General features: G+C 39.1%; 1 protein-coding gene across 3 annotated transcripts; it reads left to right on the top strand.

The window, feature by feature from the left end:
* Nucleotides 1–1,005: 1,005 nt before the first annotated feature.
* Nucleotides 1,006–11,619, top strand: GJA3 (gap junction protein alpha 3). 3 transcript variants are annotated; one of them, XM_018071456.3, is made up of 3 exons: nt 1,006–1,415; nt 6,762–8,270; nt 11,177–11,619. In XM_018071456.3, exons 2-3 carry the CDS (start codon nt 6,779–6,781, stop codon nt 11,311–11,313), a joined length of 1,629 nt encoding a protein of 542 aa, XP_017926945.3. In that variant the 5' UTR covers nt 1,006–1,415; nt 6,762–6,778; the 3' UTR covers nt 11,314–11,619. The 3 variants fall into 3 exon arrangements, 2 of the variants coding, with proteins under 2 accessions (XP_017926945.3, XP_008931483.4); XR_001920516.3 differs by lacking the exon at nt 1,006–1,415 and adding an exon at nt 1,441–1,724 and having other exon boundaries at nt 6,762–8,400; nt 11,177–11,263; XM_008933235.4 differs by lacking the exon at nt 1,006–1,415 and adding an exon at nt 1,441–1,724.
* The last annotated feature ends 846 nt before the right edge of the window (nt 11,620–12,465 follow it).

Below are 12,465 nucleotides of genomic sequence, written 5' to 3'. Positions count from 1 at the left end.
GGGGAGGGCAGGGCGGGGCCGAGCCTGCTCATCCTGTTGAGGGAGAACGAGAGAAGAGACCCTACTGCTGTGTATTCCTCCTTGAGGGACCCTGGTGCGAGTGTCCCTCCGTTCCTGCCCCACCGAGGGCAGCGGCGCTCGCAGATGGGGCGGGAACCGAGCGTGGTGAGGCAGGCCGAAGTGTCCAAACCTAACGAAATACCTAAGGAGATGCAGTGGAAGGCAAAACGCCAAATATATCCGGGATCGTTGTGGCAGTTGCCCGCTAAAGGGTGCCTGTGTAGGGTCATGTAATTTCTTCCTTAAGGGTTGCCACTCACATTTGAACATTGATGTGGATTCCAAGTCAGTTTTGTACTTGGAGTAAAGTTAAATCTTAACTATAAAGCAGAGCCAGAATTGCTTTCACCCTTGTAAGTGGTGCCACACAGAATGATGGAGTTTGGAAGTGTACTCCAAGATAGTTCTGGGGTTCCTTGAAGTGAGCTCTGAGTTATCTGGCCCATACAAACACTTTCTACTGATAACGGGGAAAAGAGCTGACTGGCCTCCCTGCATTGACCAGGCTTTTACCTCACTCTTCTGGTCACATCTTCGATCTGAGAATTATCCAAACATGCTGGTTACTCACTTTTTCACTTAGGACTTATGAGTGATGCAAAGTATTGAGATGAATAAATATTCTTTGGAAGGTATTTATAGCTTAATTAAGTAAGAGTTTGCCAATGTTGTAAGCAAAAAAAGTTGTTTAATTTGTGTCTGTTCTTTTTTTCCTGTAGGCAAAAAGAGTATTAGAAAAGTATTTGGGTTCATTGCTGACTCAATGAAGAAATCATATAAGCCTAAAATGTTATTAGGAATCCTTAGTGTGTTAGGCCTTTAAGACATAGATACATAGATATGAAGAATGACATAGATATGAAGAATGAATTGAACTGAGAAGCCAGAGATATTAGAGCTTCCCTTTAAGGGAAATTTAAAGGGAAATGAGAGAATTCTACTGGAACATTTTAGACTTAAACTAGAAAAAAAATTAAATTGTTTCCATAGTACAAAAGTGTACTTTAAGAAGTTTGAATGGGGTTTACAGCACCATCTCCCTTGCAGTTACTTGCCTGAAGTCCCCTCACGTGGATACTTGAATGTTGGAGTACCAGCTTCTCTGCGGTGAAAAAGGCTCTTGAGTCTCTGAATGCCAGAAAGGCTCATCTTTCCTTTGTATATCTGGGTGGGGGGCGGGACACTCCTTACTGTGCAGTTTTTAGATCTGTGTGGCTGATCGTATGTGGGCACCTGAGAGATCTGTCTCATTCGTGCTTCATTCACGCGGGATGTAGGACTGTTGCCCTCATGCTCAACGGCTATTCCACAGTCCCCTGCTAGCTCCACACCCTCCACACCTTTCAACTTTATTGGTAAGTCACTGTCTTTTAATTCCGATGTAGAGCTCTAAGATGGCATTTGAGTATTCTAGGGGAGAAAAGGGGTTACTTTTTTGTTTCTGTTTTTCTCCTGCAACTAGAGAATCAGAGCAGGAGTTTGTTATACCAGGGAACAGAGGAGTTTAACAGGTGGGGTGTAGCTCTCCTCCCAGGCTCAGCCCTGCGCTCCTTGCTCTTTTCCTTTACTCAGGCCAAACTTTCACTCAGAGGTCAAGTGAAGTCAAGAAGAAGTCCAAAGAAGTTTTTGTCTGGGATTTAAGGAGGAGGCTCCATAGCAGTAAAGTAAGTTTAAGATAATAACAAGATCAAATAAGGAATTAATTTTTAACAAGTGTTTAAAATACAGTGAGAGTGGTAATAGATGTGTCTGAAAGTATGACACTGTGAGGATGAAAGAAGGTATTTTTCAAGTCCTCGTTTAAACAAGTTTATAAAATGAACTACGAAACCTCCATTGTGACTTATGAAACACTCACCATTGTATTTCATATAAAGGTACATGACCAAATACCATTAGGTTTCACTGGAAATTATAGTAGCTCATTCTGTGCCTGCATATATGCCAGTTTGTCTGCAATGACATGGTCACACTGCAGACTTTCTGCAGGATGACTGCTTTTATCTGATTTAAATAGCAGAATTAAGAACCTGGTAGTAAAGGGAATGCCTGATTGTTTAGTGTAAAAACAAATTAAATATTGTAAGTTGTTTTAACAGCATTTTTTTCTCATACTGCTTCATAAGATTTAGATAATTTTAAAGATAAAAATCTAAATCCCATAATTTTAGACTGTCATGACAAATTAAAGGAAACGTGGACTGAATTTAAGAACTCATATTCAGACAAGGGCATCTGTCAGGTTTCTGAATAATTGTTAAGGGACATTTTTTAGGTATACCAATATAATAAATTATAAGTACATCAGGTTTCATAATCTGGTTACGTATGTAACACATCCGTGCAGTTATTTATGTTTGTAATCTTTGCATATGTGTAGATAAATACATAAACATATCTATGTGTGAGAAAAATTATAAATAATTAAAATATCATATTTCACACACTTGATACGGAGTGGTGAACCCATTGGGTGACATCATCGGAAATAAAAATAACTGACAAGTTTACAGATGACACATTATAAGTATTTGCCTCCTGTAGATGGATACATATATATGGCATCACAACTTCTAAAATTTATTCTCTCTCTTGCTTGTTCTCTTTGTCACATGCACACAAACACCCTACGCAAAGTGTATTTGTGCGTGTACTAAACTAGTAATTAATAACACAACATTGATTCTTAAATGCCATGCCAATTTTTATGAACAGTCTATTTTCCAGTATTTGTCTCAGAGGAATGATTTTCTAAGTGAACCAAACAATACAGGACTCACAGTTCTTACTAAATGACCCCAAGGTTCACGAAGTCCTTGCTTTTCATACAATTGAATTAGGTTGCTTTCTGAGACAGATTCTCTTGTCATTCTCTAGTGGACATCAAGAAATACAGATAAAGATGTTTCATTCCTTAATCTGCATTTTTTCCAAGCACAAAAAGAAAAAATGTCTCCTTTCACAATCCATATTTAAGATTAGGTCTTAACAGTTGCCTGGCTCTGGATTTCAGCAGCACTGAAAGCAACACTGTACAGCTGAAGTTTATGTAATACTACAAAAGCAAGCTTGGGATTGATCTCAAATAAAATATTGAGTTGTGGCTGTTTAAATTTAGATTTAGGTATTGTTGAACTTACTCAAATATTCTGTGAGCTCTGAGGGCCTCGTGGTTTCATTTGATGTCATTTAATCATTATCTGAATTAAGGCATCCCTTTAAATTTTTGGTGTGATTTTTGGATGAGTTATGTTGGCTTTAAGAATTGCTTACTCAAGAATGTATTGACGCTGAAGAAAGATAAGGGACCTGGATTTCTGTGAACCCTCCAGCCAGTGGAAATATGTAACTTTGTGTCTCACTTGGAAATTATGTCCTTCCCTTATGGAGGTACTATGAGCAATACACATTTGTGGCGAAGGCAACAGTTGCTGCAATTCATACCAAGATGAACACTGAGGTTTTTCACCTCAGTGCAGTTAAGATGCCATGAAGCTCACAGCTTAGACACTTTGTGTACAGAATGAATTTCCACACTCTGGTACACAAATATAAATCTTTTAACTAATATAAGCATTAGAATAGCTTTTTTATGTGTATCCTTTGAGAAATGCCTTGTGTCATATCTTTGGTGTCCTGAATTATCTCGGCCTGGGCATTGTTGACCTGTAGTAGAAAGAAAAAAAAAAATCTTGCATAGGATTACTGAATGGAGAATTATTAAGAATAAATTAGATGAATATATTATTTATAAATTTTAAGTTTTACCAATTGTTATTGTTCTTCTTCTACTAATCACTAGATAAATCTTCAGAAAAGCACAAAAAATTCTACTTTCATTGTAGTCATCACCACCTATGGATCTGAGTAAGAAATGCACTGCAGTGTGCCTATAAGGGGAAAAAATTGATACCTGTGTTTACCTTACAGTGCAGGGGTTATAATTTTTCATGAGAGCAGACCAACTTCATTTTTTCAAGCAACAGAAGGTAATATTGGTCTTTATAAAACACAGTGTGTGGGCTTTGTGCCATTGGACACAAGGGTAATTGCAGTCATGCTGAAAATGGGACATAAGTAATGAATTCAAGAAAATTTAATGGGCTAACATTTTGATGGCTAATAAACTTTCTACTACAGGTAGAAAAATATATTGCTAATATATCTGTATTAGCAATAAAAGAACAAAGCGTAACTTCGACTATTTATTATCTGAGCTGCCTGTTTTGTTTGATCTGGATAGAAAATAAAGAGTGGGGTAGAGAGTATTGATCTGAGAGGCACAGAGTAATGCAAAGAATAGCAGAGAAAGGAAATACTGAGCTTAAGTTTATGCTAAACTTTTTTAATCCACCAATATCACATTATTCATTTTGCTGTTCCTGCATTTTCCCTCTCAAAATGAGAACATTTCCAAACATTGGTTTAGGTCTGTTCAAAATTGGAACTAACCTGGGTATGTCTTCAAATGGTTTTGAGTAAAAAACAAAAAAAATTAATTCATTATTTCCATAAAAATTGATGCTTCTCAAGATTAAAATTCCTTAACCATCCAGAATATTGTAAACTGTATACAATTAGGAATGAGGATTAAATTTTAAAATCATGTAAGCACATTAAGATTATAAAAATATTATAACAAAATATATTCGGTTTTGGCTACTATTTTAGGAGAAAAAAATACATTCTTCAAAAAGAATTTGAATATATTAAAAAGAATTTGAGTATATTTAAAAAATTGTTTAAAAAAGTGTTTGAGGACCAGGGACATTAGTACACAAAATTGGTGTTTTATTGTTAGTATCATCATTTACTGGAAATGCTGCATATTATGATGGAAAAAGAATTCACTGATATTAAAGGGGTTGTGTTTTTGCAGAATATCAAAGATGTATTTTTTAGGGGGAGTTTTTGCTGAATTAACTTTGTGGGATAAAAAATAAATTAATATTCCAGGATTTACAAAAATGAAAAATACTAATGGTTATGTTGTTGCTTTTTGTATGAAAGCATACTAGCCTGCAGTTACAGTTATTTCATTGCCTCGTAGTAAAATCAAGTTATAAAACAGTACCTCAAATAACTTTAATTCCTTTAATTGCCTTAACTAAAAGCCTGAAAGAAGTTCTGTACAGACTTTGGAAATGCTTCTTCTGGAAAACCAGTGACATAATTGCTGGAAATGACACTAAATATAATGATGAGAATAATGGTAAATTCCTAGCTTTAATGATGACTGCCTTCTTTTTCTTGGGAATTGTAAGACACCTGTATGTTTGGATAAGAAGTGTAAGTATAAAAATAATAAGGTGTAATTCAGTTATAAAATATTCTGAGGGTTTTAAACAAGAGGATAATCACTTTTCTGATAGTGTTTTTTTGGTATGCAAATTGTTATATCTGTATTACAATTATGATAAAAGTATTTCTGAAGGTATTGAAGTTAGCTGAAAGTAAATTTTTCATTTCGTTCTCAGTTGAAGGTTGACATATAAAATATAGAAGTGAGTTTATTAGGAGAATAAAATATACTTACATGTATTCCAATATTCTTACATATATTCCAATTAGGAACAGTCAAAGGATAACAGAAGCGATACCCACAGATAATAGCTTGTTTCTCAATTGGAGGAAGCTTGTGAGGAATCTGATATTAAAAAAAAATCTTGTACTTTAAACCTTTCCAAATCAGGAATTGTGTCTCTGCCTAGAACTGGACATGGGAGGTCCACCATACATGAATTGGTGGAAATTGCTGAGAATATATGCTGTTGTTTTTCACTGAAGTAAGGTCATACGATGTAATTTTATTTTTTTCCAAGAAAATCTCTGTATATAGTCGCTGAAGTGACCTTGAGTTTGTTGACTTGGGTTTTGTTTTGGTTTTCTTGTGTTCTTTTTAATGATGTTGCAGTAGGTATGGTTTAGTAACACTAACTGGCAGGACAGTAGGGAAAATGGCATAGAAACTTTTCACAATTCCTCTCAAAATGTCTCAATTTTCCCAATATTTCAATTTATTAAAATAATTCTGGGGGTTTTTTTAGAAATAAACAATTCAAACATGACTAGGCTTTGAGAACTTGCTTGTTGAGTTGTACACATTCCAAAATTAAACTGTAAATTCCGTAGGTTTTGAGTAATTATTTTTCTATGTTTGTACAGTTTGAAAATAGTAGAGACTTGGAACATTACTAACTTCCTGAATGCTGGAGTATATAAGTTCTGATAACAATAAAATTATTAGAATTAGGCAAACTTTGTATCACACTCTAATACAAGGGCAATTACATTAATAGTAGGATTACTATAATTGAACTGGTTTCCATCTGTTCTTTTCTAAATAAAGGCAGGAGCAGTTGGAGCCATCTCAGATAGAGGAAACAGAGAAATAATATTTTTTAAAATATTTAAATCTTGTAGAAATTCTAACTGATGAATCCTTCTTCTCTGTTGTGCATGGGCACTTAAACCTGTATGGGCTCTGTGAAAGCACTAAACATCTCGCTTCTGTGCTCATCAAAGCCCATGGTTGCATGGTCACAGGGTTATCTAGTTCTTAATGCACATCTGCAATATTCTGCAAAAGCAAGTGCACTTGAGAAATATCATTTGTCAAGGATCAATCTGTTCTGCCCCAGCATTGTGTAATTATAAGATTTTTTAACATTGCTCTAATTGCTCTGATGTTCTTATTGTAGGTTAGAAATCTGAAACAATGGGTGACTGGAGCTTTCTGGGGAGACTATTAGAGAATGCGCAGGAGCACTCCACGGTTATTGGCAAGGTTTGGCTGACAGTACTGTTTATCTTCAGGATACTGGTGCTGGGGGCTGCTGCTGAGGAGGTCTGGGGAGACGAGCAGTCAGACTTTACATGCAACACTCAGCAACCTGGTTGTGAAAATGTTTGCTATGACAAAGCCTTCCCCATTTCTCACATCCGCTTCTGGGTCCTGCAGATCATTTTTGTCTCCACTCCAACCCTCATTTACCTGGGCCATGTCCTGCACATTGTACGCATGGAGGAGAAGAGGAAAGAGAAAGAAGAGCTGAAAAAGAAGGGAAGCGGCAAAGATGGCAACTACGCAGTAGCAGCAGCAGCATCTGGCAGTGGTGGCGGAGGAGGCAACAATAACATCAAGGATCCTATTAGCAAAAGGGGGAAGGAGAAGCTCCCAATCCGTGATGAACGTGGTAGAATCCGTATGGGGGGTGCCTTGCTCCGTACCTATGTCTTCAACATCGTATTCAAGACGCTGTTTGAGGTGGGCTTCATTGTGGGCCAGTACTTCCTGTATGGCTTTGAGCTAAAACCAGTCTACCAGTGCAGCCGCTCACCTTGTCCACACACTGTCGACTGCTTCATCTCAAGGCCCACTGAGAAGACCATCTTCATAATCTTCATGTTGGTGGTGGCCTCAGTCTCCCTGCTGCTGAACATGCTGGAGATATATCACTTGGGATGGAAGAAGCTTAAGCAGGGCATGACAAGCCAGTACATCCTTGAGATGCCCGTTGCAACAATGACACCAGTTATGGTCACAGGGGAGTCCAAACCTGTTTCCCTGCCACCACCAGCACCACCTGTGGTGGTAACAACTGCCGCACCACCCCCTGTTCTGCCTGACACCCGCGCTGTCACACCACTGCTGACCCCAGTCACCATGGCATCATACTATGCTACAGCTGCTCCGAGACCACGGCCCCCCTCCAACACAACCTCCATGGCAAGCTACCCTGTTGCTCCACCAGTTCCTGAGGAGAGACACCGTGCCGTGACTCCCACGCCCATCTCTACTCCTGTCACCATCCCAACCCCCATTCCCACACCCACCCCAGCCGCCATCAGCTACTTCAACAGCAGCAGCCGTGCCCTGACATCCGAGCAGAACTGGGTCAACATGGCAGTGGAGCAGCAGGGGAAGGTTTCCTCCAGCTCAGCGGGCTCCTCTACCCCGAGCAGTGTCCGGCATCACCTTCCCGAGCAGGAAGAGCCACTGGAGCAGCTACTCCCACCCCCAGCCGTGCTGCCCATTGCTGCAGCCAACAGCGGCAGCAGCACCAGCCTGAGCGGGGCGAGCGGCAGCAAGTGGGATGTGGAGGGCGAGGAGGAGCTGTCAGGGGCACGGCCCGTGTCGGCCGCCTGCACCACTGTGGAGATGCACGAGCCACCGCTGCTCGTAGACACGCGGCGCCTGAGCAGGGCCAGTAAGTCGAGCAGCTGCAGAGCCCGGTCAGATGACCTGGCCGTGTAGTGCGGTCGCCCCTGCTTGGAGGGGCAGGTGGTGGAAGGCAGAGTGGGCAGGGGAGCTGTCCGGGAAGGCCAGGCCTGGCGTGGGTGAGAAGGCCTGGGCTTCAAACTTAGAAGCTTGCTGTTTTTGCACTCTGTGAGTTGTAGTGGGGAAAAATATCAACATTTTCTAATAGGTCAGGGGTGACCAAAGCACAGCCCGTGGGCCAGGGGACCAGTCCCACTTTCCTTCATGTCCATGGCAGATCTCCCAAGGGCAGCCATAGAGGAGGCCTGCACAGATAGCAGGTAGTGATGGTAGCTGGCCATGTGCCTCAAGGGTGACTTTGATCTGGGAAAAATGTTAATATCCCTAGTGCCCATGTGCCTGGCTGTCATCTTCCTCTTGCCCTTGCCTTCACTTCCACTCTTTTTCACACAGGCTCTACATGAGCAGATGTGATGAATCACTTTCTTCCTCTTAAATCTTACGTAGCCCTATGGCAAACATCAGGGTGGCAAATTGTCTGTTGGCACCTGTCGTCTCTACAGACCAACTTGCCATATTAAAGGTGACTCAGTGTGTTCCATATAACATGACTTAAAGAAGCCTTTGTGCTCATTGCAAAACACCAATGTGGTCCTCGGCCAGGCAAAGTTTAGGTAACCCCTGTGATAGATTTTTGAGGTTCTTTCCATAATTTTTTTTTTTCACTCTTGACCTGTTAGGAAGTGTTCAGTTTGACCTTCTATCCAGTGTTTGCCGACCATGATCACACCATGTTTAAAAGCCTGCAAATATGTTTGAGCATGTTTGATTATAATTTTAGATGACTTCTGAAATTGCTTAGAGGAGGACAGGAATTTAAATCACACCTCAGAAATTATTACACAGAACAATTTCTCTTCAGAAAGCAAGGATTATGATTTCAATACACTGTGGCCCCATACATTGCCTGTGGACAAACAATAGGATAAAGTACAGCTCTGCATTTTAGACTACTAGATATCAGCTTAAGTTTGTTGGAAAAATGCTTTTTAGAAATAAACTTGAGTGCATATTTTTAAGTATTTGAACATTTTGAGAATAATTTTGATCTCTAAGTTTAAAGTTACTTGACTGTGTATTTAATAATTTTAGTTTGATCTTACAAGAAAATGTAAGAGGAAAGAAACTTACTAATGGTAAAATTCCAAAGCAACATTATTTCATGTTGTGTCCTACCCTTTAACATCAATCTGTAATGTCAGTGAAAACAAATTTAGATAATACTGTATTGCAGAAAAGGTGACTAAAATATCTGGGCAACATAGTGGCTGAAGAGTCTGTTCTGATCCCACTGAAGTCACTTGCAGAATTTCTATTGAATTTTACAAGGAGCAAGATTTGGGGACAGATCTTGCAGGCCTTATTCAAGCAAAACTAACATTCTCATACAGTTTTGGGAGCCAGAAGAAATGTAGATTTTGGGCTGTAGATAAAGACATTGAAGTCCTGCTTTTGAAAATTGTGTGTTTCCCTTAAAAATGGGTGAAGGAAAGTACTGGGTACTTGTTACTAAGGTGCAGTTTTCCTTACAATGGGCTCTGTCCATTATTCCTTTGTTAACACGACATTAGTCAGAATTCTGAATGCCTGATAAGGCTCGGGAGGGTTTTGGTACAAAAGGAATGCAGAATTAGGCCCAACTTCCGTTCTAAGCAAAATCCAAAAGAACTGGAGCTTGGAGTCAGTCCTGTTGCTGCTATAAATTGAAAGTACTGTAACTGGAGAACACACTGGGATAGCCCTTTGCATCTTCAAAGTATTTGGCCTGGCAGTGCAGTCCTTACTCAGGCAAAGCAGGGTCACTCTGTAGCTAGTAGTTACAATTGCCTGTTATTTCTGCTGTTATATGTTTTCCTGAATGTGTTCATTTTATTCAACAGCTAAAATATATTCCTACTGCTCAAGATTAAACATTTTTACTGCTTTCTGAGTAGTCAAAAAAAGCTTCTCATGATCAGAAGCACTGTTCTGCAACCCTTGGTCATGTTGTCTCATGACTTCCTTGTCCTGCTTGTGGTGAATCAGATGAGAAGTCTTTCTGCTCCCATGATCTTGGGGGCAGACACTGCATTAAAAGTCAATGTGTAGTAGTACAATACAGGTATTTATTATTAGGTGTTCAGCTTCAGACATGTTCTCATGGATTTTCAGTGTTATAAGCCATAAAAACCCTTTCTGCAAGAAAACTAAAAGCTAAATTCTGCTTTCTGTTGTACCCATGCAACTATGCTGAACTTAAAACTGAAGTTGATGAAGTTGCCTAGATGTAAACAGAGGCAGAATATAAGACTCCAAATTTTTAGATTTACTAGCATCTATAGTAGCAGTTTTGTAAGTTTTGATAAATGCCAGCTATTTATATTGCTGAAAAATGCAATATGCATCTCTGTATTTTAGTTCATCAAAATTTGAAGGCTACATTTGCCTTTCTTCTATGCTTCTGAAGAATGAGGTCAAAGTCTTTCTGGAGTGTATTTATATAAACGAGACCACCTGGAATATGTGCTTTTTTATATCAGTGCCTGAGAGCAAAACTGACTTGTTGTTTGATGGGGCTCTGAATCTTGCAGTCCTTACTTTAATACAACCCTCACAGAGTGTGTCCTGCAGGATTGCATCCATATTGTATATAAAAAATAGTAACAGAGATAGATTTAACTTAGGATCAACTGATACCTAGTCTGACCTTTTCAAGTAAATGTGTGTGGTTAGACCTGCAGAGAGTTCAGGTGCTTTTGTGGAATATATGGTATTTTCAGTCCTATGGTATATAATATAGGTATTTTCAGTCAGAGTAACTACTGGAAAGCTCTAAAAGATCATTTTTCCTGTTAGGTGAAGCTCGGGGGGAGAAATGTAAGTCTATCGCAACCCCTAAGAGAAGTCTGAGAGAGCAGCCTCTGCATCCAAGCAGTACTGGTCTAAGAAAGCAAAGCTACAACTCACAGGTTGCGCTTTTAAGATCAGCTTAAGTTCCATCACATAACTATGCAGCGTCAAGCCTCTTCATTACCTACAGTTTCATTTGGAGTCCAGTAACTGTTTCTTCATTTAAGCCCAGGTAACTGTTTTGGCCCAGGTAACTCCTCCTTAGTGCTTACAACTGCTTTTAGTTGCTGCATCACATCTGGGCTCAGATTTGTTGAAAGAAAAGTCTTATTGGTGTGGCCAATTTTGAGCGCTCTAATCTTTACTCATGAATGAACACTGCATTCAATGTCCTATGAGTCAAGTATAACTATGGAGAATTCCTCAGTTCTAGAAAGTATGTACAAATACTAACTTGCAGAATAGACTGTTGGTAAAAACTATCTGATAGTTTCCAAGTCATTTACTCTTTTACATCAATTAATTACAGTCTCATGCGAACTGGTAGAAAGTGATATTTTGATTTAGCCCGGTCGTACGGCTGTTCAATCCACAATCCTGAAAGACCTTAGGTGCACAGCTAAGATGAAACCTTTAGGTAAGTTATTGCAAAAGCAGAAGTCAGAACAGAATCACGCCTGATATTAAGCAAACTGAAAAAAAACTCACTCATTTTTGCTCTTTGAGTAGAATAATTGTGGGGAAACTTATTCTCTCTCTTACTTGAAGTTAAAAAATATACTGAGGTGAAGTATGGAAAAGAAAACTGAAAGAAAATACTCTTTGAACAAGTTACCAGGTGTAGTATATTTGTCATTCATCAAGGCACTCAGAGCTAATAAATGTCTAACATTTTGCAGCTCTTGAGATTATTTTCTGATATGAATACATAAGTGTAGGATCAGCGAAATAATTAAAGCAAGCTTTAAAAAACCAGATCAGTACTTAGGTCCTTTTTTGGTTAGTCATGGGACCACCTCCTCAGCTGCTACAAACTGTTGTATTCCACTGAGTTCACATGGGTGACAGCAGTCTGCAGAAGCAGAGCATTGAGCCCCCAGGTCTTTTTGTTTAATACAGACACTAACACCATGGATTTGAACAGGCTGGGTTTTTTTCTTTAATTCCAGATGTTTTACTTTGATTTTTCTTGTGAAAAGTGTGCTCTTGTAATTTTGATTTTCTGAAGTTTACATTCAGTTTTTGATTTCAGATTGCACATTTGGATGAAATAAACTGCTTTCTAAGTTTACATT

The sequence above is a fragment of the Manacus vitellinus genome, unplaced genomic scaffold (assembly GCF_001715985.3).
Source record: "Manacus vitellinus isolate BGI_N305 unplaced genomic scaffold, ASM171598v3 scaffold_2_pilon, whole genome shotgun sequence".
NCBI lineage: Eukaryota > Metazoa > Chordata > Aves > Passeriformes > Pipridae > Manacus > Manacus vitellinus.
This window is presented reverse-complemented; position numbering and strand designations above follow the sequence as displayed.